The sequence below is a fragment of the Theropithecus gelada genome, chromosome 8 (genome assembly GCF_003255815.1).
Source record: "Theropithecus gelada isolate Dixy chromosome 8, Tgel_1.0, whole genome shotgun sequence".
In the NCBI taxonomy this organism is placed as follows: Eukaryota; Metazoa; Chordata; class Mammalia; order Primates; family Cercopithecidae; genus Theropithecus; species Theropithecus gelada.
The window spans coordinates 67,905,975-67,931,637 of NC_037676.1; the positions used below are offsets into that span (position 1 = coordinate 67,905,975).

Consider the following 25,663-nt stretch of genomic DNA (forward strand, 5'->3'; position numbering starts at 1 on the left):
TTGTATTTTTAGTAGAGATGGAGTTTCACCACGTTGGCCAGGCTGGTCTGGAATTCCTGACCTCATGTGATCTGCCCACCTTGGCCTCCCAAAGTGCTGGGATTACAGGCGTAAGCCACTGCGCCCAGCCTATTTATTTATTTTAAACCAGCTTTTATTTTTAGAACAGTTTTTGTTTTTGTTGTTGTTTTGGTGGGGACAAGCCATATTCACACCATAGCAGGGTTCAAACTAAATCAGTTATATGGTCTGGGCACAGTGGCTCATGCCAGTGCTTTGGGAGGCTGAGACAGGAGAATTGCCTGAGCTCAGAAGTTTGAGGCTAGCCTGGGCAATATAGTGAGACCTCGTCTCTAAAAAAATTTGAAAAAACAGCCAGGCATGGTAGTGCATGCCTGTAGTCCCAGCTACTCAGGTGGCTAAGGCAGGAGGATCACTCGAGCCCAGGAGTTTGAGGCTGCAGTGAGCAATGATCATGCCACTGCACTCCAGCTTGGGTGACAGAAGAGTGAGACTCTGTCTTCCCCCCTCCCCCAAAAAAAAGCACTAATTGGGTAATAATTGTCTTCCTCTGAGTGGTAGGGAGAACAATGAGTTCATATTCCTTTTTTAATTTAACGCATAATAATTGTACATATTTATGGATACATCATGATGTTGCAATACATATAATATATAGTACTCAGATCATGGTAGTCAGCATATCCATCATCTCAAACATTTATCATTTTGTGTTGGCAACATTCAGTATCATAGTCCTTATTTTTATTTTCCATCATTTGGCCTTAAAATGTGGACTGTCATCTGTGTTGCAGTGATATAGTTTGCCTTATCTCTTAGTATTCTGAGAATAGTAAACGTTATTCTAATGATGATTTAGCCAACCACATAACTAAGAATATTCTGTTAATCTTCTTAGATATTTTCCCCAACTATAAAATGAGTCAAACTCATCTTTCATAATGAAAATATAGTTAAATGGCCATTTCCTTGAATAGTTCTCAAAGACGTTCTAAAAATAAGCCCCATCATACCTTTGTAACTGTAAATTTTTGGCATCTCAAATGTAGTGACAACATTGTCATTATTGCTAACAGAGTTATTATGAAACTATTTACTGCTGATAACTTTTTATTATAACTATCTCAAAAACAGATATTACATTAGTTGAAGACAGTATTATTTTATATTATCTTCAATTTGACTGCTGTAAATTTTAGTTGAGCTGCATACTATTATATATTTTCACAGTGTTGATAGAAGAAAAAGAAAGTCTATTTCCAATATTTATCTAGGTTTCTCTTCTACCAGCTGCCAACCAAAATTAATTTGCTATTTCTTATAGTGTATGCTAGAGCAGATAGTCTAGAATATAAGCCTATACCATCTTCATAACATTTCTAGGAGTTGAATACACACACACACACACATTTTCATTGATTCATAAGGAACCTAGAAAACAAAATGCAGCCTGATTCTTAGCAATTTTTTAAAAAATCTTATTTATTTTGAAGTGTAACACAGAAAAAAGTACAAACATAAATTACAGCTCAATAAATTGTCACAAAGCAAATATCCATATAATGACCACCCAGGTTAAGAAATAGAATATTGTCTGTACTTTGGGTAGTTTTGCTTTTGAGCAAGAGCTTTTAAAAGATCTTAGAAAAATAGTTGACAGGAAACAGCACTGAAGTAAAATGTAAGAGAATAAGCAAGCAGAAACCCTTTAAGAAGGCTGTGGGCTGTAGGAGAAGCAGTATTCTAAAGGGAAGCCAAGTTTCATCAAGGGAGGGAAGTAAGCTAGGGGAGTTCAGTAGTGAGTGAATCTGTTGAAGATAAGATATGGAGTTGGGGGATGTTTATAGACAAACAAGTTCCAGAGAGCACTGTGAAGAAGTTTGGAGGAAGGGGTAGCAGCAGGAGTCCACCATCTATGTCACCTCCCTTCTGTGTTTAACAAGGACCGTTACCTTTCTCAAATCCTTTCTCAAATTTTTCTCTTTTTTTTGGTGATAATACCACTCTTATTTTTCTACTGCTATTTTGATCTTTTTTTGGTTAGTGTCTGTTGGATATAAAAATGCTCCAGGAATAAATGCTCAGTGCTGCAAAGTGGAACCAGCACTCAGGCAAAAGTTTTCTCAGCAAGGCAATTTACTATTGCAGAAGGGTGCCACCCACGTCAATCAAGATCACAAAAGCACACAGAACAAAAGAGAGGAGGTTTTTGTTGTTGTTGTTGTTTTTATATCTCTGATGTGTAGTCCTTACCTCTGTGTCACTCCCCCATAGGCTGGGGTCGGACCGCACAGTCTGAGCTGACCCCATTGGCTACTTGCAAATATTTTTCTAAATATGGAAAGGAAGGGGGACATGAGGTACAGTGGTGAGATGTGCAGTTTCGGGGGAACAATGGGTGCAGGTAACCAAGGGAACAGATGTGAGTTATTGATTAGATCTGACAGGAAGGGGGTAGGTTGTTTACAGTAAGTAGGGGCAAGGAGGCATGTAGAAAGAGAAAGTTGAGTTTGAGAACAAAGGACAAGGAAGTTAACAGGCTAAACCTTTGAAAAGAAAGATACTGATTCATTGAATCTTACAGTGTCTTTTATTTTTTTCTGTTTGTTCTACAAGTATTAGTCTTTCCTGAGCTTTCTATCCAGTCTTCCCTTCTTACTCTATATGATTTAACTCATTCCATCTGTGTTTTTCTAGCCAGTGCTCTGTATTCTTTAGCCTAGACTTAAGAAACATCTTTTCCTGGCAAATCAGGATAATTTTTCAAATAATAATTTGAAAAAAACATCTGTGAGCCAGGCACAGTGGCTCACGCCTGTAATCCCAGCACTTTGGGAGACTGAGGCAGGTGGATCACCTGAGGTTGGGAGTTCAAGACCAGACCGGCCAACATGGCCAAACCCCATCTCTACTAAAAATACAAAAAACTAGCTGGGTGTGGTGGCGCGTACCTGTAATCCCAGCTACTTGGGAGCCTGAGGCAGGAGAATCTCTTGAACCCAGGAGGTGGAGGTTGTGGTGAGCGGAGATCGTGCCATTGCACTCCAGCCTGGGCAACAAGAGTGAAACTCTGTCTCAAAACAAAACAAAAAACATCTGTGGTGGTTAATTTTATATATCAACTAGACTGGTCTGAGGGATGCCCAGATAGCTGGTAAAACATCACTACTGCTTTGTATTTGTGAGGGTGTTTCTGGAAGAGATTAGCATTTGAATCTATAGACTGAAGAAAGGCATCACCAATCCCTTGAGGGCCTGAAGAGAATAAAAGACAAAGAGAGAGCAAATCTGTACTCTGCTTGAGCTGGGATATCCCTCAGGCCCTCCCTCAGGCCTTCTCACTCAGCCTGAGATTTAACACTGTTAGCTCTGTTGGCCTTCAGCTTGCACATAGCAGATTGTGGGACTTTCTAGCCTCCATAATTGCGTGAGCCCGTCCCTCATAATAAATCTGTTTCTATGTATCTATATTCTGTTAGTTCTCTGTGGAGAACTCTGACTAAATACACTGTTTAAAAAAGGAGCAAAACTTGCACAGAGATGTTTAGAGCAGCTTTATTCATAGTTTATCAAAATGTGGAAGCAACCAAGGTGTTCTCCAGTAGGGGAAGGAATAAATAAACTGTGGTATCTCTGTAAAATTCTATGTTATTCCACACTAAAATGAGCTATCAACCATGAGAATACATGGAGGAACCTTAAATGCATGTTACTAGGTGAAAGAAGCCATTATGAAAAGGCTATATACTGTGTGATTCCAACTTCATGGCATTCTGGAAAAGGCAAAAAACTATGGAGACAATAAAAGGATCAGAGATGCCAGGGGTTGGGAAGGAGGGTAAATTAATAGGCGGAACACAGGATTTTTAGGGCGGTGAAACTATTCTTTATGATATAATAATGGTGGATACATACTATTATTCATTTGCCGAAACCCACAGAATGTACAGTACTGAAAGTGTACTGTTAGGTAAACTGTGGACTTTAGATGATGATGTGTCAATATATGTTCATCCGTTGGAATAAATGCACCACTCTTGTGTGGGATGTTGATAGTGGGAAGACTGCCCAATTAAGAAATCTGTACTTTCTACTCAATTTTGCTGTACATTTAAACTGCTCTAAAAAATAAACTCTATTTTAGTCTGTAACCCCAGCACTTTGGGAGGCTGAGGGGGTGTTATCACTTAAGGCCAGGAGTTCCTGACCAGCCTGACCAACATGGTGAAATCTTGTCTCTACTAAAAATACAAAAATTAGCCGGGAGTCGTGGTGCGTGCCTGTAATCCCAGCTACTCAGGAGGCATGAGAATCTCTTGAACCTGGGAGGGGGGTTGCAGTGAGCCAAGATCCTGGCACTGCACTTCAGGCTGGGTGACAGAGCGAGACCCTGTCTCAAAAATAAATACATAAATACATAAATAAACTCTGTTTTAAAAAATGAGCGAAAGGCCAGGCGTGGTGGCTGACACTTGTAATCCCAGCACTTTGGGAAGCCGAGGCGGGAGGGTCACTTGAGGTCAGGAGTTCAAGACCAGCCTAGATAACATGGCAAAACCCATGTTTACTAAAAATACCAAAATTAACCAGGCATGGTAGCATGTGCCTACAGTCCCAACTACTTGGGAGGCTGAGGTGGGAGAATCGCTTGAACTTGAGAGGCGGAGAATGTGGTGAGCTGAGATCACACCATTGCACTCTAGCCTGGGCAACAGAGCAAGAGTCCGTCTCAAAAAAAGAAAAAAAAAAGCAAAAGACTTAAACAGATACTTCACAAAAGAAGATATCAAAATACCCCCCAAAATGTGAAGAAAACACTAGAATTGCTAAAATTTAAAAAGTACTAACAATACGAATTATTACTGACAAAGATGTAGAGTACCTGGAGTTCTCTTAATTACTCATGGGAGTGTAATTTGTCCAATAACCTTGGGAAATGTTAGGCTCGCCCTTTCTCTCTCTCTCTCTCCTCTCCCTTCCTTCCTTCTTTCCTTCTTCTTTCCTCCCTCCTTTCCTCCCTTCCCCCTTCCCTCTTTCTCTCCTTCCCTCCGTCCCTGCTTCCCTCCCTCCTTCCTTCCTTCTTTCTTCCCTCCTTCCCTCCCCTCCCTCCCTTCTTTTTTTTTTTTTTGAGACGGAGCCTTCCTCTGTCACCCAGGCTGGAGTGCAGTGGCACGACCTCGGCTCGCTGCAGCAAACTCCGCCTCCTGGGTTCAAACGATTCTCCTGGAGTAGATGGGATTGCAGGCATGCACCACCACACCTGGCTAATTTTTGTATTTTTAGTAGACCGGGTTTCGCTACATTGGCCAGGCTGGTCTTGAACTCCTGACCTCGAGTAATCCTCCCACCTCAGCTTTCCAAAGTGTCAGGATTACAGGCTTGAGCCATTGCACCTGGCCACGTTAGGCAGTTTCTATTAAAACTTTATATATCTTTTTTTTTTTTTTTGAGACGGGAGTTTCGCTCTGTCACCCAGGCTGGAGTGCAGTGGCCAGATCTCAGCTCACTGCAAGCTCTGCCTCCCGGGTTTACACCATTCTCCTGCCTCAGCCTCCCGAGTAGGTGGGACTACAGGCATCCGCCACCTCGCCCAGCTAGTTTTTTGTATTTTTTAGTAGAGACAGGGTTTCACCGTGTTAGCCAGGATGGTCTTTTTTTTTTTTTTTTTTTTTTTTTGAGACGGAGTCTCGCTCTGTCGCCCAGGCTGGAGTGCAGTGGCTGGATCTCAGCTCACTGCAAGCTCCACCTCCTGGGTTTACGCCATTCTCCTGCCTCAGCCTCCCGAGTAGCTGGGACTACAGGCGCCCGCCACCTCGCCCGGCTAAGTTTTTTTTTGTATTTTTTAGTAGAGACGGGGTTTCACCGTGTCAGCCAGGATGGTCTCGATCTCCTGACCTCGTGATCCGCCCATCTCGGCCTCCCAAAGTGCTGGGATTACAGGCTTGAGCCACCGCGCCCGGCCTAGCCAGGATGGTCTTGATCTCCTCACCTCGTGATCCGCCCGTCTCAGCCTCCCAAAGTGCTGGGATTACAGACTTAAGCCACCGCGCCCGGCCTAAAACTATATATATCTTATAATCTAACACTTTTACACTTGGGTACTCAAGAGAATGCTCAAGAGAAATGATCATTTATGTGTACCTTGCTATCTTTGTGTAAGAATTATCTTAGCACTCTTATTTGTAATAGCTAAAAACAAACAGATGAATACATGAATTGTGTTACAATAATATGATGAAATACTTTACAGCACTGAAAAAGAACTGTAATTCATAAACAACCTGAATGAGTCTCACAGTGTTGAATGATAGAAGTCAGAAGGCACAACTAACACATGGTTGCAAATGTTAGAATAGTGGTGGTTAGATAGGCAAGGCATGAATATTGACTCAGTTCTTAAACTGTTTCCTATCTAGATCTAGGTGGTTGTTACAAAGGTATATACATATGTAAAAATTTGTTGGACACTTATGTGTACATTTTTCTGTGTAGGTTATACTTCAATTTAAATAAAAATGATAGGTTTTCCCTTTTTTTGGATATGGAGTCTCACTCTGTCTCCCAGGCTGGAGTACAGTGGCACAACCTCAGCCCATTGCAACTTTCACCTCCCGCATTCAAGCTATTCTCCTGCCTCAGCCTCCCAAGTAGCTGGGATTACAGGCACACACTACCATGCCCAGCTATTTTTTGTATTTTTAGTAGAGACGGGGTTTTGCCATGTTGGCCAGGCTGGTCTCAAACTCCTAACCTTAGGTGATCTGCCTGCCTCGGCCTCCAAAAGTGCTGGGATTATGGGCGTGAGCCACTGCACCCTGCCAAAGAACTATTTGACGTTTTAGTTTTTCATGCTTTTTAAAAAATTAATTTATTTATTTACTTTGAGACGGAGTCTCGCTCTGTCGCCAGGCTGGAGTACAGTGGCATGATCTCAGCTCATTGCAACCTCTGCCTTCTGGGTTCAAGCCATTCTCCTGCTTCAGCCTCCCAAGTAGCTGGGACTATAGACACGTGCCACCACGCCCAGCTAATTGTATTTTTAGTAGAGATGGAGTTTCACCATGTTGGCCAGGATGGTCTCTGTCTCTTGACCTCATAATCCGCCTGCCTTGGCCTCCCAAAGTGCTGGGATTACAGGCATGAGCCACCACGCCTGGGCTTTAATGATAGGTTTTCAAACCCCGCATAAAACCACCCTTTCTCCTTGCCTGCTTTTTGCCAGTCATTTCCAGCTTTGACCTCATTTTTGGTTCTTTGTTCTTCTTATTCACCATTGGCTCTCAGAGGATTCATTTATAAAACTAATAATAGATCCTGGTAACATTAAAATATATCTGCCTGATCAAAGATATAGTCACAGACCTTTTATAGTAATCAATAAATATATATTCCTGCCAGTGCTTAGCACTCTACTACATAGTTTCATCTAGATATACTTCTGTCATCTTAGACTCACCTTCATTGAAGAGCTTTACTCTCCAGCATTTCCTTATCTGATAGCCATAATTTCTGTCATCTCCAATCAAAACCTTGGAGTAATTTGATTTTCCTCTTCTTCCTTATTGCGCTAGCCAACCACTTTACATTTGTTGTTGTTGTTTTAAAAAGAGATGGGATCTTGCTTTGTTGACCAGGCTGAACTCTAACTCCTAAGTTCAAGGGACCCTCCTCCCTCAGCTTCCTGAGTAGCTGGGACTTCAGGCATGCAACGTCACACCCAGCTTTAGCCAGCTACTTTACCAAGTTTGGTTAATTCTTTCTTTTATTGGCATCCTGAATCCATCTATTCTTTTCCATTCCTGTTAGTATTAACCTACTTTTTTAGTATTTTTACTGAAATGGCTAATGTATTATCTCTATTAATTCCTACAACTCTGTGAGTACTGTTCCTATCTGGAGATAACTTGTTAATACTTACCATTTAGTAGGTGGCACAACAAGGGTACAGACTCAAGTCCAAAGCCTTCATACTTCAATATTTTATGTCATTAGCTTGAGAATATAAATGTGTTGAAAGTTGAATGTAATCACAATATGAAAAAATTAAAATAGAAAACACCCGGCTGGGCACAGTGCCTCAGGCCTGTAATCCCAGCACTTTGGGAGGCCAAGGTGGATGGATCACCTGAGGTCAGGAGTTCGAGACCAGCCTGGCCAATATGGGGAAACCCCGTCTCTACTGAAAATACAATAATTAGCTGGGTGTGGTGGTGCACGCCTGTAATCCCAGCTACTCAGGAGGCTGAGGCATGAGAATCACTTGAACCTGGGATGCAGAGGTTGCAGTGAGCTGAGATCATGCCACTGCAGTCCAGCCTGGGCGATGGAGTGAGACTCTGTCTCAAAAACAAAAACAAAAACAAAACACTCAAAATTTCGAATAGGTTTTTCAAACTACTCCTTTTTTGTTTAGTTGCATGGTTATAGTGGATAAAAGCACAGACTTATGGAAACATCTAGTTTGAGTCCTAACTTTGCCACTTACAAACATGTGACCCTTACTCAAGTTACACTAACTGTGCTTTAGTTTGCCCCTCTACAAATAGAAGATAATTTAATACCTACCTTAATAAGGTGGTTTGTGATAATTGAGACTTTATATGTAATGACCTAATAAGCATACAAATGTTCCTGATAATCCCGGGTACATAACAAATGTTCTGTGAAGTTAGCTCGTTATTAATATAATTTAGTAGTGTTTGGACATTTTAGCTAAGGGTTCTCATTTGGAATACCAATAAATAAAGGAGACTAAAAGCATTATTTCACTAATTCAAATATATATCAAAAGTTATTTTACACTCCCTGGCACCATAATCCCTCCCATTCACTCTGTGCTCCACTTCCCATACCCAGATATACATACTGTATGTCTGATAGAATTATAAAGGTAAGTGAAAAACATATTAGAAAGTTAGAACTTTCTGGCCGGGTGCGGTGGCTCACACCTTAATCCCAGCACTCTGGGAGGCTGAGGTGGTGGATTGTCTGAGGTGAGGTCAGGAGATTAAGGCCAGCCTGACCAATATGGTGAAACCCTGTCTCTACTAAAATACAAAATTACCCGGGCATGGTGGTGCATGCCTATACTCCCAGCCACTTGGGAGGCTGACGCAGGAGATTTGCTTGAATCCGGGAGGCGAAGGTTGCAGTGAGCCAAGATCACACCATTGTACTCCAGCCTGGGCGACAAGAGCGAAACTCAGTCTCAAAAAAAAAAAAAAAAAAAGGAAGGGAAAGTTAGAACTTTCCATCATGTTAAAATTTTCTGTAGAGCAAAATATGTATACTTTTTTTTTTTTTTACAGCTTTTCAAAGGATTAAAAAATAATACTTTAAACTTTGGTGAATTCAGCAAACTTTCTTCTTTTTTCTTTTTTTCTTTTTTTCTCTTTTTTTTGAGATGGAGTTATGCTCTTGTCGCCCAGGCTGGAGTTCAGTGGCACCATCTCAGCTCACTGCAACCTCTGCATTCTGGGTTCAAGCGATTTTCCTGCCTCAGCCTCCTAAGTAGCTGGGATTACAGGTGTATGCCACCACGCCTGGCTAATTTTTGTATTTTTAGTAGAGATGGGGTTTCACCATGTTGGCCAGGCTGGTCTTGAACTCCTAACCTCAGACGATCTTCCTGCCTTGGCTTCCAAAGTGTTGGAATCACAGGCGTGAGCCACTACACCCGGCTGAATTCAGCAGATTTTCTAAAATAACTGTTCTACCGTATTGAGTCAAACTCTTATACCTAGGTTCTAGGTTTGTCTAATAGGATTTCTGTTTCTTTTTCCCTTTTTCTTAATATAGGCTTTTAGCTCAGATTCTCATATGAACTCACACCCTATTATACTCCATCCTGTCTTCCCCCACTGCTGTTCATTTTTACCCATGATGCACATCCTCCTCCTTTCATCAGCACTCAGCTTTTTCAGTTTATTTTCACCCAGCACTTTGCACATTTGTGGCATCTTTACTTTTCTTCCTATTCTCTGTGTTATCTATAAAGTTATTCTCAAAATGTAGACCACAAACCGTTTCTGGTCATGATGAGATAAAGGGCTTACATCACTATGTAAGTCAACTATAGCATACAGCATACTGTTTTGTTTAGCTGATTTTTTAAGCAAGATTTTCTTTTTTTCTTTTTTTTTTTTTTTTGAGATGGAGTCTTGCTCTGTCACCCAGGCTAGAGTGTAGTGGCGTGATCTCAGCTCACTGCAACCTCCACCTCCCACCTGCCTCAGCCTTCTGAGTAGCTGGGATTATACGCATGCTCCACCACACCCAGCTAATTTTTTTTTTTTTTGTACTTTTAATAGAGATGGGATTTTACTATGTTGGCCAGGCTGGTCTCAAACTCCTGACCTCAAGTGATCCGCCCGCCTCAGCCTCCCAAAATACTGGGATTACAGGCATGAGCCACCGCACCCAGCCTTTAAGGAAGATTTTCTTTTTTTTCTTTCTCTTTTTTCTTTCTTTTTTTTTTTTTTAAGATGGAGTCTTGCTGTGTTGCCCAGGTTGGAGTGCAGTGGTGCCATTTGCAACCTCTGCCTCCTGGGTTCAAGGGATTCTCCTGCCCCAGCCTCCCAAGTAACTGGGATTACAGGTTCCTGCCACCACGCCCAGCTAATTTTTGTGTTTTTAATAGAGTTGGGGTTTCATCATGTTGGCCAGGATGGTCTCAAACTCCTGACCTCAGGCAATCCGCCTCCCTTGGCGTCCCAAAGTGCTGGGATTGCAGATGTGAACCACCACACCCAGCCTTAAGCAAGATTTTTACAATGAGAGAGCAGTGTATTGATTCGTATTCTGATGCAAACTCCCTTATCTTGTTAGAGACCAACACTTCCAGTAAAGTCGTCTATACCATACAAGTTAACATTGTAATTCTGTCAGATATACAGTATATTGATGGGGAGTAGGGCAGATAATGAATGGCAGGGGTTATGGTGCTAGTGAATATTAAAAGATTTATTCATTGGTTTTGGTCTTTCAGCATCTGAATTTCTGTTTTGTATTTCTCGAATTCCTTCCTTTATGATTTTTGGTGGGAAGCTTAACCTGCTTGTTACTATAGCCAGGTGCTTGCTTTGTCAGCCTTCCTTTTACTATGACACGTGAGCTGTGGACTTGGTCTAGCAAATACACCAGTACAGACAGCATCTTTGGAGCTGGGGACATGGAAAAGGAGGAACTGCATGGACCCTGTCTGTGGTGGTAGTAACAAATGCAGTGGTGTTTTCCCAGGGCCAAGTCTGCTACAGTTTTGAACGTCCTTGGTTGTGTAGCCTATAAATTGGGTTCTCTGAAGATTGTTATCCCCCAGATATCTTTTCATAAATGTATTTTTTACTTGAATTAGCCAAACTAGGTTTTTGTTGCTTCCAGCTAAGAACACTGACTGAAAAAAATACTAACAAAAGAAAACAAAACACCTTATACTGTTACAGTTACTTTAAGCAAGCTGATCACAAGCAAATCTTTTTTTCTCTTAAATTCCACATGAAGTTTTTTTTTTTTTTTTTTTTTGAGATGGAGTCTTGCTCTGTCACCCAGGCTGGAGTACAATGGCACGATCTTGGCTCACGGCAACCTCCACCTCCTGGGTTCAAGCGATTCTCCTGCTTCAGCCTCCCGAGTAGCTGGGATTACAGGCATGCGCCGCCACGCCCGGCTAATTTTGTATTTTTAGTAGAGATGGGGTTTCTCCATGTTGGTCAGGCTGCACATGAAGTTTTAAAAATGTTTTAGGCTTGCTCTGTGAGACATGTAGACAGTACAAATTCTAAATAATAATGATTTCATTTTAGTATTTGCATTTTAAATTTTCAGTGTGTTTTATGGACCATGTGCTGCTATGTATGCCTGAAGAAGTACTTGAAATGCAAATTTGGGGAGACTTTGCCATATAAATGCTTGGCTGGATTAAGCGCCTAATTAGGATGGTTTTTCATCAAGTTGGAGTAAGCATGCAATCGGTGAGTGCTCAAAATTCATTTTTTAAATCCCGACATTTAGATATTTTAAGAATTTTTTCTGAGAAAATGAAATAAATCTATATATGACCAACATCTTGAATTCAATATGTTTATGTACTGTTTAATTTGCTTTCTATTTAAATCATAGAAGTGAATCTTTTCTCAGTATCCAAAGTAAGGAAGTAACTTTCTGGGTTACATTGAAAACTTACCAGTATTCATGTGACCATTAAGAGCAATATATTTGTTATTAGTGAGGAAAAGGCGTAAATAAGCAGAAAAGTCATTGCATAAAATATGCTTGGCTAACACTTGACAGCGCTCTTAATGTTGTAGAATTATTAACATTGAATATTAACATGCTGTTATAATGTGTTTAAACAACACGGTTGTTTAAAAGTAAGTCATGTCTCTTAAAAATAACAACTATTGATAAGAAGGAAAAAGTTACTATAATGATTATTCTATGCTAGAGATGTTAGTTTTCATCTTGACATTTTTTTATAAGTATTTTCTACTAATATATAAAGTTTGTTTAGACCTATAAATTATTAGAGCAAGTATTGTGCCAAGCACATTTTGTAGAATATTTTGTTTTACATTTTCAGATTTGTTTTTTTCATGGCTATGACATAGAGTTAAATTTTATTTATTGAAGATATAGGCAGGTTACATAATTTGAATATGGGTATACTTTTTTTTTTGACAAGGAGTCTTGCTGTATTGCCCAGGCTGGGGTACAGTGGAACAATCTCAGCTCACTGCAACCTCTGCCTCCCAGATTCAAACGATTCTCCTGCCTCAGCTCCCTGAGTAGCTGGGATTATAGGCTCACACCACCACGGCCAGCAAATTTTTATATTTTTAGTAGAGACGGGGTTATACCATTTTGGCCAGGCTGGTCTTGAATTCTTGACTGCCCACCCTGGCCTCCCAGAGTGCTGGGATTATAGGCGTGAACCACTGTGCCTGGCAGAATATGGGTATACTTTTTAGTGCACTTTTACTTTTTTGTTTTTGTGCCCGAACTTTGAATCTCCCCAACTTCCAAGATTATATCTGTTTTCTTCAGAGATTAAACAGTAGAAACCAAATAAAATTATCTTTGTTTGTAGCTGCATAATTTTGAGATTATTAGCTTGAGGATAAGCAATAGGAAAATGACTTGTAAATTTGTTGGTATTTTCATCTATTTCAGATATACGTTCCTATGTTTTAAATTTCACTTAGTGGCCAGGTTCAGTGCTTCTTTGGGAGACGGAGGCAGGAGGATGGCTGGAGCCTAGGAATTCGAGACCATCCTGGGCAATATCGTGAGACCCTGTCTCTACAAAAAATTTTAAAAATTTAGCTGGGCATGGTGGCACATACCTCTAGTCCCAGCTATTCGGGAGGCTGAGGTGGGAGGATTGCTTGAGCCTGAGAGGCAGAGGTTGCAGTGAGCTGAGATTGTGCCACTGTACTCCAGCCTGAGCAATAGAGCAAGACCCTATCTTTAAAAAAAACAAACAAAAAAACTTCACTTAGCTCAGTTTTATCATCATGTGGATTGACATTTTAGTAATGACAGCAAAAGTTTCTTTTTCTCTTGCTTGCACAAGGAAGGGAAGTTTTTGTTATTTATGATTTCCAAAAACCAAAGCCTTATAATTTCTATTTACTGTAATTTTAATAAGAAGTATAGTTTAATGTTAAGATTGTGGGTCCTGGATTTAAACACACTTGAATCTGAAATTTGTCTCTGTCAGTTATTGCCTTCCTCTGCAAAGTAGCTGTAAGAATTGCTACTGCTGAGTTACCTGTGGATTAAATGACAGTGTATGTAAAGCATCTAGCACAGTGGCTTGTACAGTGTAGGTACATTCAATAATAGTTTCTTACATTTTTGCTGTTACCAGCCTCCCACCCCAAGACAGGTCAATATGAGTAGTGCTAATTGAGGCCAAAGGATAGAATTCTGTTCAGGCACAGATAGCACGCTTTATTTAGCTTATTCACTTTAAGCTGGAAAATGGGTGCCTTTCATCAAAGAATGGACCAGCTAAAGGAGGATTAACGTGCTCAAAATACTGTAATTACAACTGAGAGTCCTTCCTACTAATAGCAGATTAGCAAGATCTATTTTTAACTTACTGAAGCTAGCATATAATCATCAACTTTAATCAGCTGAAAATTCATATAAAAACAAATTTTCTTCTAACGTAAAGCAATGTGATCTTTTGGGGTTAACTAATTTCCAATATTTTTTAGCTTGTTGCCTAAGAATAAAAATACAAAGGAATCTTTCAAGATTTTATATTTGGGCACCAGAAAATAAAAGAAGCTTTCTTAGCTCTACCTTTCAGTGATTAACATGTGTTTTCCCATTGATCTGATATGTACAGGCATATCTTGGAGATACTATGAGTTTCATTTCAGATCACCACAATAAAGTGATAGTGAAATACAATGAATCACTTTTTTTTTCTTTCAAACAGTCTCACTCTGTTGCCCAGGTTGGAGAACAGTGGCGCAGTCTTGGCTCATTGCAACCTTCGCCTTCTGGGTTCAAGTGATTCTCCTGCCTCAGCCTCCCGAGTAGCTGAGATTACAGGTGTGCGCCATCACACCAGGCTAATTTTTAAATATTTTTAGTAGAGACAGATTTTCACTATGTTGGCACCTGATGCTTCTTCATCTTGCACTTTTATGTTATGGAGATGACTTTTTTCCTTATGCCTCATTAACCAACTTCTGCTAGCTTCAACTTTTCTTTTGTAGCTTCCTTGCTTCTCTCAGCCATCACAGAATTGAAGAGAATTAGAACCTTGCTCTGGATTAGGCTTTGGCTTAAGGGAATAGTGACTGGTTTGTTTTTTTTTTTTTTTTTTGAGACAGAGTCTGGCTCTGTTGCCCAGGCTGGAGTACAGTGGCCTGATCTCAGCTCACTGCAAGCCCCGCCTCCCGGGTTCACGCCATTCTCCTGCCTCAGCCTCCCGAGTAGCTGGGAGTACAGGCGCCCGCCACCTCGCCCGGCTAATTTTTTTTTTTTGTATTTTAGTAGAGACGGGGTTTCACCGTGTTAGCCAGAATGGTCTCGATCTCCTGACCTCGTGATCCGCCCGTCTCGGCCTCCCAAAGTGCTGGGATTACAGGCTTGAGCCACCGCGCCCGGCCCAATAGTGACTGGTTTGATGTGTATATTCTCTATATCAGAAATAAGGCCTTCTTACTTTCTTATCATTCATGTGTTCACTGCAGCAGCACTTTAAATTTCCTTTAATAACTTTTCCTTTGCATTCACAGCTTGGCTAACTATTTGGTCCAGAGACCTAGTTTTCAGCCTGTCTGTACTTTCAACTTGCCTTCTTCACTAGGCTTAATACTTTCTAACTTTTGATTTAAAGTGAGAGACATGCAATGCTTCTTTTTACTTGAACACTTGGAGATCATTGTAAGGTTAAACTGGCCTAATTCCAGTGTTATTTTGTCTCAGAATAGGGAGGTCTGAGATTGCGGAATAGCTGGTGGGTGGAACAGTCAAAACACACATAACATTTATCGATTAAGTTTGCCATCTTACGTGTGCTCAGTTCATGGCACCCCAAAACAATTAAAGTAGTAACAAATAACATCAAAGATCACTGATCATAGATCACCATAATAGATATAGTAAGAATGCATAAGTCAGGGCCTGGCATATAAGGGGGCTGGGGGTCAAGGGGAGGGGGAGCATTAGGACAATGCATGCGTTGTCCTGATGCATGTGGGGCTTAAAACCTGGATGACAGGTTGATGGGTGCAGCAAACCACCATGGCACATGTATACCTATTTAACAAACCTGAACGTTCTGCACATGTATCCCAGAACTTAAAGTATTTAAAAAAAAAAAAAAAAAAGGCCGGGCGCCGTGGCTCACGCCTGTAATCCCAACACTTTGAGAGGCCGAGGCAGGCAGATCACAAGGTCAGGGGTTTGAGACTAGCCTGGCCAATATAGTGAAACCCCGTCTCTACTAAAAATACAAAAATTAGCCAGGCATGGTGGTGGGTGCCTGTTGTCTCAGCTACTCAGGAGGCTGAGGCAGGAGAATTGCTTGAACCCAGGAGGCAGAGGTTGCAGTGAGCTGAGGTGGTGCCACTGCACTCCAGCCTGGGCAACAGAGCAAGACTCCTGTCTCAAAAAAAAAAATAAAATAAAATAGTAATGCATAAGTTTGAAATATTGTGTGAATCTGCAAAACATGACACAGACATGAAGTAAGCACATACTGTTGGAGAAATGGCGCCAGTAGACTTGGCTTGACACAAGGTTGCCACAAACCTTAAATTTGTTAAAAGAACAATATCTCTGAATTGCAGGAAAGTGAAATGCATGCCCAGCTAATTTTGTATCTTTGGTAAGGATGGGGTTTCACCATGTTGGCCAGGCTGGTCTCGAATGCCTGACCTCAGGTGATCCGTGCACCTTGGCCTCCCAAAGTTCTGGGATTACAGGTGTGAGCCACTGCGTCAGTCCTTTTAAATGAATTTGATACTGTGCTTGAAAGCATTCCAAGAATGAAAACTGCCTTCATCCTTTATTTTATCTCTTTTTTTTTTTTAGAAAAAAAGGCTAGCATAGTGGTTCATGCCTGTAATCCCAGCACTTTGGGAGGCTATGGTGGGAGGATCACTGGAGTCCAGGAGTTTGAGGCCAGCCTGGGCAATACAGTGAGATGCCATCTCTACAAAAATTACAAAAATTATCCGGGCATGATGGTGTGTGCCTGTAGTCCCAGCTACTTGGTAGGCTGAGGTGGGAGGATCACTTGACCCTGGGAGGCGGAGGTTGCAGTCAACTGAGATCATGCCACTGCACTCCAGCGTAGGCTACAAGTGAGACCCTACTTCCAAAAAATAAAAAATAAAAAGAAGAAATTACAAGCTTTTAGATCAGATTTTGTTTCGTTTCATTTTTCCCGTTAGAACAGCCAGTGGTGATTGCCTCATTGTCTTTGACTCTGCACACTAATATTACTGTAATAGCCATCCCTGCTTGGCTTACTGTGTCAGTGCTTACTGTGGCCAGTGCTTTTACATAAATTGCCTATATTCAATAGAACAGTGCACATTACAGATGAGAAACCTGACGTTCAGAGTGTTTAACTGCCTTGACCAAAGTTACCTAAGTAGTAGAACTATAATATGAACCCAATTCTGAATCCAAAATCCTTTCTCTTTTCAGTGTACTTTGCTACCCTTAGAAGGGAAAGATGACTGTTAATGTTTATTTAAAACATTATATATGGCCTGGTACAGTGACTCACACCTATAATTCCAGCACTTTGGGAGGCTGAGGCGGGCGGATCACCTAAGGTTAGGAGTTTGAGACCAGCCTGGCCAACATAGTGAAACCCTGTCTTTACTAAAAATACAAAAATTAATTGGGCATGGTAGCGCATGCCCATAGTCCCAGCTACTTGTGAGGCTGAGGCAGAAGAATCCGGCTTGAACTTGGGAGGCAGAGGTTGTAGTGAGCTGAGATGACGCCACTGCACTCCAGCCTGGGTGACAGAGCAAGACTCCTTCTCAAAAACAAAACAAAACAAAACCGTTATAAATACCTTAACTTATCTAATGCTCATAGGCTCATGAAGTAGATAATATCTCCATTTTATAGGTGAGAAAACAGAAGCATAGAGGGGTGAATAATTTGGCCAGCTTTATACAGGCAGTAAATTGGTAGAGGCTAATTTTAAAGCCAGGCCTCTATGCTACAATGGCCTGTTTCTCTTTACTATCTTTTATTTTCCCTCAACATTTGTTTGAATTTAAAACCACATACTCACGTATCTCCAAACTTTTTATGTACCTAAGCAAAAATGTTTTTAAATTGCAGGAAGTAAGAACAGTGTGACACAAGCTAATGTGATTCTGATTAATTTCAGTATTTTATATTCGAGGAAAAGTTACTATAGCAGGTATTTATAATAATTTGTATTATTGTACTCTGGTTTTCTTTTGGTGCTTTGGAGGAGGAATGTGAGTAAGGAAGAAGAGAACTGAGGGAAGTGTTAATCTTTGGTTAAGGATTTAAAAATTGTTACAGAATTTCATCTTCCCATTTTCACTCATTCCCCCTTCCCAACACACACTTTTGATTTTCCCTTAGCTCCTGAGAATTAAGAATTTACATTTTGTTGGGTCCTGACTTTTTAAAGATCTGATTAACAGTATAGGTCCATGTGTAATTTTAGGGATACATGAACCTCTGCATTAATGCATTAATATCACATAGTTTGTCTTGAAAAACATATTTTCTTTTTTTGTTTGTTCTTTGAGATGAAATCTTGCTCTGCTCCAGGCTGGAGTGCAGTGGCGTGTTCTTGGCTCCCTGTAGCCTCCGCCTCCTGAGTTCAAGTGATTCTCCTGCCTCAGCCTCCTGAGTAGCTAGGATTACAGGTGCCCGCCATCACCCCTGGCTAATTTTTGTATTTTTGGTAAAGACAGGGTTTCACCATGTTGGCCAGGCTGGTCTCGAACTCCTGACCTCAAGTAATCCACCCTCTTTGGCCTCCCAAAGTGCTGGGATTACAGGCGTGAGCCACCACACCCAGCCAGAATTTTCTTAAAGTTAAATTTATAGTTTTTCCTGCTAAAAGTTGCCCTCAAATAATAATGTACGTTAAACTAGTCTATAATAAATGAATTACCACATACAGCTTGAGTGCAGTCATCATGGATGAGACAGATGACAGCTTCAGATTCCAGCCTCACACGTCAACACTTTCTACAATAGCATTTCACAATGTTAAAAAAGAACAAACTACTTTCCTGTTGTCATCCTCCTCCTTGCTGTCATCACTTTCAAGCACTGTTGCTAAATGTTATGGACTGTCATTACTAGACACAGACATGCATGTGCGCACACACACACAGATTCACTGTTACTTAAAAGCAGTTTTCATAGATAAAGCATGGTTTTTCTGTTTAGCTATTTCTTTTCTTTTTTTTTTCTTTTTGAGATGGAGTCTCGCTCTTCACCCAGGCTGGAGTGCAGTGGCACAGTCTTGCTCACTGCAACCTCTGCCTCCGCCTCCTGGTTCAAGCAATTCTCCTGCCTCAAGCCTCCTGAGTAGCTGAGAGTACAGGCGTGTGCCACCACGCCCAGCTAATTTTTGTATTTTACTAGAGATGGGGTTTCGCCACTTTGGTCAGGCTGATCTCGAACTCCTGACCTCAGATGCTCCACCTGCCTCGGCCTCCCAAAGTGCTGGGATTACAGGCATGAGCCACTGCTCCTGGCCCTGTTTAGCTGTTTTTTTTTTTTTTTTTTTTTTGAGATGGAGTGTTGCTCTGTCCCAGGCTGGAGTGCAGTGGCACAATCTCGGCTCACTGCAACCTCCGCCTCCTGGATTTAAGCTATTCTCCTCCCTTAGCCTTCTGAGTAGCTGGGATTACAGGCCTGCACCACCACACTCGGCTAATTTTGTATTTTCAGTAGAGATGGGGTTTCACCATGTTACCCAGGCTGGTCTTGAACTTCTGAGCTCATAATCTGCCCGCCTCGGCCTCCCAAAGTACTGGGATTACAGGCGTGAGCCACCGTGCCTGGCCAGCTATTTCTTAATGGGCATTGGATTGTCTTATTTTCTGAATGAAATTGGATTATTTTGCCAGGCATGGTGGCTCACGCCTGTAATCCCAGCACTTTAGGAGGCTGAGGTGGGTCAAGAGATTGAGACCATCCTGGCCGACATGGTGAAACCCTGTCTCTACTAAAAATTCAAAAATTAGCTGGGTGGGGTGGTGTGCACCTGTAGTCCCAACTATTGGGGAGGCTGAGGCAGAAGAATTGCTTGAACCCGGGAGGCAGAGGTTGCAGTGAGCTGAGATCATGCCACTGCACTCCTGCCTGGCGACAGAGCAAGATTCCGTCTCAAAAAAAAAAAAAAAAAAATTGGATTATCTTATGATTTTATGACCATTTTCTTCTCCCTGCCTACTCTCTTACATCTAAAGAAATATTAAGGACAGTTTCTCTTTAGAGAAGTCTTTCCTTCTCTAAACTAGCATACTGACAAGACATAGTTCAGCCACAAGTTACGATAGGAGAGGCACTTGGGTCATACAGCCTCCCAATGCACAGATGGTGACTTTTTGGTACCATCTGTTCACTGTTTCTGCACAGCCATTTACAATTTCTCCCCCTCTATGAGGGCTGAATAGAAAAAAATAGAAAAGTAGTCAGACCTAGTTTTAGAGTTCCTGGAAATTAGCTGCTATTTCCCCTCACTTTTTCCTACCATCCAATAAAGGTTATGGCTCTTCATTCTAAATATTTCAGTCATTAGTTTACACAGACCCTTATTTGATATTTATTGGTGCTAAGTACTATGTAATTCACAAGTAACAGAAGAACACATTATGCTAGTCTACTGTGTATGCTTGAAAAAATAATCAAATAAAGCAATCTGTTCTTTCCCTTCCTTTAACTTTGTACAAGATACCTAAATGATCTATTCCTTATAATTAAAAGCTGAATCGGCTGGGCGTGGTGGCTCATGCCTGTAATCCCAGCACTTTGGGAGGCCAAGGCGATTGGATCACCTGAGGTCAGGAGTTCGAGACCAGCCTGGCCAAAGTGGCGAAACCCCGTCTCTACTAAAAATACAAAAATTAGCTGGGCATAGTGGCGCCTGCCTGTAATTCTAGCTAGACAGAATTGCTCTAACCCAAGGAGGTGGAAGTTTCAGTGAGCCAAGATCACGCCACTGCACTCCAGCCTGGGTGACAGAGTGAGACTTTGTCTAAAAAAAAAAAAAAAAAAGCTGAATCATTGGCCACTTCTCTTGTTGAAGGCACCTGGTATTTTTCTGATATTAAACAGATGGAAGCATAATAGTTGACTTTTCGCCCTCAACATGTATAGTGAAGAATGCTAAAAGCTGGCAGAAACATTAGTTCCTGACCTTGGCAAATCCTTTCTAAATTTTTCTTTGTGAGCTTTTTGTCCTCTTCATCTCCAGGCAAGACCTTTGCTTGCTGGAGGGGAGAAAGATTCACTGTAGACTGTCTAATTGTCACAACATGATGCACAGACAGCATTCCACTTGTACTACCTCATAGGAGAGTTTTGACTTGTGACTAAATAGAAGACTCAAGAAGAGAAATGACTGAATGGTGTACTTACTTTTGCCCTATGGATTTATTTGTAAAAGATCAGGATCTATTAAAATGTATAAGGTAGGGCCGTATGCGGTGGCACATGCCTGTAATCCCAGCACTTTGGGAGGCTGAGGCAGGTGGATCACCTGAGGTCAAGAGTTTGGGACCAGCCTGGCCAACATGGTGAAACCATGTCTCTACTAAAAATACAAAAAAATTAGCCAGGCATGGTGGCATGCACCTCTAATCCCAGCTACTGTAATCTCAGCTACTCGGGAGGCTGAGGCAGGAGAATCACTTGAACCTGGGGGGCACGGAGGTTGCATTGAGCCGAGATTTCTCCACTTCACTCCAGCCTGGGCGAAAGAGCGAAACTCTGTCTCAAAAATAAATAATAATGATAAGGTAAAGAGTTTGCTTAAATACTGTCTTAGAATTATTTGCCCATGTTTGTTCTTTTTTTGGTGGATAGTCTGATGTTGACATTGTAGAACTGCGAGGCTTCCCATGTTTCTCTAGTCAGAATGTTTTCCTTTCCCTTAGTCCTCATATGTTATTAAGACTACTTGTGTCATAATCCTGTACGATTATTGATGTGAATGATGTTTTCTTCTAAGCTTCAGAGTAACTTTGCTTCTTAATATTCTTTGTATACTATTCATATTTTAATATTGTTATCTTCTTTCTACTTACCAGTTTTCTAATCTTTGCCATCCTTTTTATTTACATTTCCAAAGCAAGAGCTATCATTTTTGTTGGTTATTGGAGTCAGTATAGGTTATAAGTACTTTTTGGAACTCTTCTAGGTAAGATTCAGTGAAACCTTGGAAAATATCTGATAAAAATTATATGAAAGCTATGGCAGGTGCCGGGGGTATTATATATCCTTCTATGATTTCCACTTTGTTGGTTTTTTTCTCGGGGGGAGGGGGCGGCGGGGGGACATGGTCTCACTCTGTTGCTTAGGCTGGAGTGTAGTGGTGCAATCCTAACTCACTGCAGCCTGGAGCTCCTGGTCTCGAGGGACCTTCCTACTTTAGACTCTCCTTTAGCTAGGACGACAGCATGTATCACCATGCTAATTTTCCAATTTTTTGTAGAGATGGGGGTCTCACAGAAAGACTCCAGGCTGGTCTCAAACTTCTGGCCTCAAATGATCCTCCTGCCTCAGCCTCCCAAAGCACTGACATTACAGATGTGAGCTACTGTGCCCAGCCCTGAACCCCACACTGACTCATACTGTTATCCTTGAGTTAGACTTGATTGCTAAAATTTAAGAAATGAAGTAGTTTCTGTGCTCATTTTATAAGCTGTATATGCTTTTATGTAAGGGTCTAGTTTCAGTTAGGTTTTGGAGCCTCTACAGTTTACAGTGACCAGTTGTTTGGTTATGCTGTTTATATTGGGATAATTTCATTCTTTAAAGTAGAATGATCACGGATTGATCTTAGAAAAGGGGTAGTATCCGTTTCTCCAGAATTCATACTCAGCTGATTTGGTTTTGTTTAGTCTTTAGCATATAATTATTTTTTGAGTTTCTTGTTTTATTTTATTTTTGAGACAAGATCTCGCTTTGTCACCCAGGCTGGAGTGCAGTGGTGCGATCTTGGCTCACTGCAACCTCTGCCTCCTGGGTTCAAGCAGTTCTCGTGCCTCAGCCTCCCAAGTAGCTGGGATTACAGGTGTGCACCACCATGCCTGGCTCGTTTTTGTATTTTTAGCAGAGATGGGGTTTTGCCATGTTGGCCAGGCTGGTCTTGAACTCCTGGCCTCAGGTGATCCACCCGTTTCGGTGTCCCCAAGTGCTGGGATTACAGGTGGGAGCCACTGCACCCAGCCCTATATAAATGAATGTTAAAATTTGATGAATTAAGTATAATAGTCATATAATTCTTACTCTTTTCTTTTACAATTGCTTTTAATAGCATACTACCTTTCTTCACCTCTTCTATCCAGGCTTTCAAGTGTAGCACTCAAAACAGATGGATAGTTTTTCTCTTTAAAGAGAGATCATATATTTGGGGAGAAGTTTCAAGGTACAATTTATAATGATTTAACTAACATTCAACAATTGTGCTTTTTTTTTTTTTTTTTGCTTTGAGGGTTTGTTTTTGTCTTTAAGCATAGCATAATGTCCTGTTATATTATGATTTCATCTGAGAAATTCTGCTCAGATGAAATTTCTTACCTTTCCTCTGTGGAGTAGGCCTCCCAAGAGCAATATGCCTGGATTTCAGCCTTTGCTCACCCTTGGCCAAGCATTCTTGTGCAGCAAACAACATGAAGCACCCTGCATGGTACACATTCAGATTCCGAACTTTGTACTAATTTGGGATTGTTTTGAAAAGTCTATTAGAGCAAAAGTAACATATATTTAAGAAAAATTATGTATATCAAAATTCTAAAACTAAAAATATAGCAGAAGAGATAAAGTAGTGTTTCTGTTGCAGGATAGTATGAAAACCTGATGAAAATAGAATTTTTACTGTAAGTATAGTATTTAAAAATTACTGGCTAGTTTATATTTTTATATAATACCTTACATTAAACTTTACTGAATTAATAATATCTAGATAGATAGATAGATAGATAGATATTCTTTATTTTTGGATTGAGAAACAGTAGCTTATTTGCCATAACATTTAGAGCATTCTGATCCTGTAATTAATGTGTTAGTATGTCATACAAATAATTGTCTAATGCCTTTTCTTAACAGTTCTGTACATCTTGTAATTAAGCTTTCGTTTTTTCCTACTTCCTCAGGTACTTTGGTCTAGGAAGCCATATGGTTCGTCTCGAAGTATCGTAAGGAAAATTGGTACTAATTTGTCTCTGATTCAGTGTCCAAGAGTTCAGTTTCAGGTACTATATTTTATGTATTTTAAGTATTTGATTAATATGTACATTAGAAATATAAATAGGCAAGATGGTTTTAAAAGTATTTTGTTTTTGAGACTTTTTACCAATTGATGCCACTATCAGTACAATAAAAGAGGATTAAAAACCACCATTAAGCCTTTCTAATTTTAGTTTCTCTGTGAAGTGATTGAGATCTTTAAGACATTTATCCTTCTTAAGGATGCATATGTGAAGATATAGGAGCATATAATAAGCTAAGCAGTTGTTAATTCCTAGGTGACTTCAAACATAGGCTTTATATTATTTCAGGTGCTTTATGTACCACCATTATTTTTCTTCTGTAATTATACCTTCCTCTTTGGATAGCCACTCAGTTCCCCTGATTTATTTTTAGATCTCTGTGTATGCCATGTAAGTTGCTTTCCCTGTCGTTGGTTTCACGCTCAGCATTAATTATGGGATCCATTGCCTCAGCAATGACAGTGTCAAAACAAAAAGGTAATTCTGGTTCTCTCAGTGAGGTGATAGTCAAACCATGAGTTAGAACTTTTGAAAGTCTTAGTCTTAGAACTTTTGAAGGTCTTAGTACAGTATTCTCTTTTAGCACCAAATCTGGAGCAACTCTGTTCTTTGCTTGGAGATATTGCTATTTTCCTTGATTTGTACTTTTGTTCCTTTCTTTTTTTTTTTTTTTTTTTTTGAGATGGAATCTCGCCTGTTGCCAGGCTGGAGTGCAGTGGCAAGATCTCAGCTCACTGCAGTCTCTGCCTCCTAGGTTCAAGCACTTCTCCTGCCTTAGCCTTCCGAGTAGCTGGGACTACAGGTGCACACCACCACACCCAGCTGATTTTCGTGTTTTTAGTAGAGACGGGGTTTCACCACGTTGGCCAGGATGGTCTTTATCTCTTGACCTTGTGATCTCCCATCTTGGCCTTCCAAAGTGCTGGGATTACAGGCGTGAACCACTGTGCCTGGCCTTGTTTCTTATTGTTATTATAGTATTTGATATTTATCACATAACTTTGTTCTTTTTTTTTTTTAGTAATTCTTTACAACCGTAATGTAACAACATTTCAGTTCAACATTGAATAATATAAAATTCAATAGATATCTCTGCCACTTTTAAATAATAGATTAACATGTGGAGATGTGGAGGATGTATTTAACTCATTCAGAAGTTCAGAAGTGCCCACATGTACCCATTTGATAACATGTCATGTTCTTAAATCACTCCTCCTGATAAATGGAGGTGAAATTTGTTTCTTTTTCTTTTCTTTTTTTTTTTTTTTGAGAGAGAGTCTTGCCCTGTTGCCCAGGCTGGAGTGCAGTGGCGTGATCTCGGTTCACTGCAACCTCTGCCTCCCAGGTTCAAGCGATTCTCCTGCCTCAGTCTCCTGGAAAATCGATTTCTAAATAAGTGGTAGAAATGAGCATTTATTCAGGTTGACCTGTATGGTAGAAATTAGCATTTATTCAGGTTGACTGACAAGATTGTTCATTGCTGTGTTTTATAATCCTGCTCACAGATTGACTGGCTAAACCTTTGTGCATCAATCTAGAAATGGATAGACTGGAGCTGGGCGCATGGCTCACTCCTGTAATCCCAGCACTTTGGGAGGCTGAGGCAGTTAGGAGTTCAAGACCAGCCTGACCAACATGGTGAAACCCCGTCTTTACTACAAGTA

General features: G+C 40.7%; 1 protein-coding gene across 2 annotated transcripts in view; it reads left to right on the forward strand.

The window, feature by feature from the left end:
- The window catches only part of MTFR1 (mitochondrial fission regulator 1), a 73,297-nt gene that overhangs the window by 12,640 nt on the left and 34,994 nt on the right, over window positions 1-25,663 (forward strand). For both annotated transcript variants that reach the window (XM_025393758.1, XM_025393759.1), the window contains exons 2-3: window positions 11,845-11,990; window positions 23,883-23,981. In XM_025393758.1, coding sequence (XP_025249543.1) covers window positions 11,925-11,990; window positions 23,883-23,981 — 165 coding nt within the window. In that variant the 5' untranslated portion in view covers window positions 11,845-11,924. The remainder of the gene's footprint in view (window positions 1-11,844; window positions 11,991-23,882; window positions 23,982-25,663) is intronic.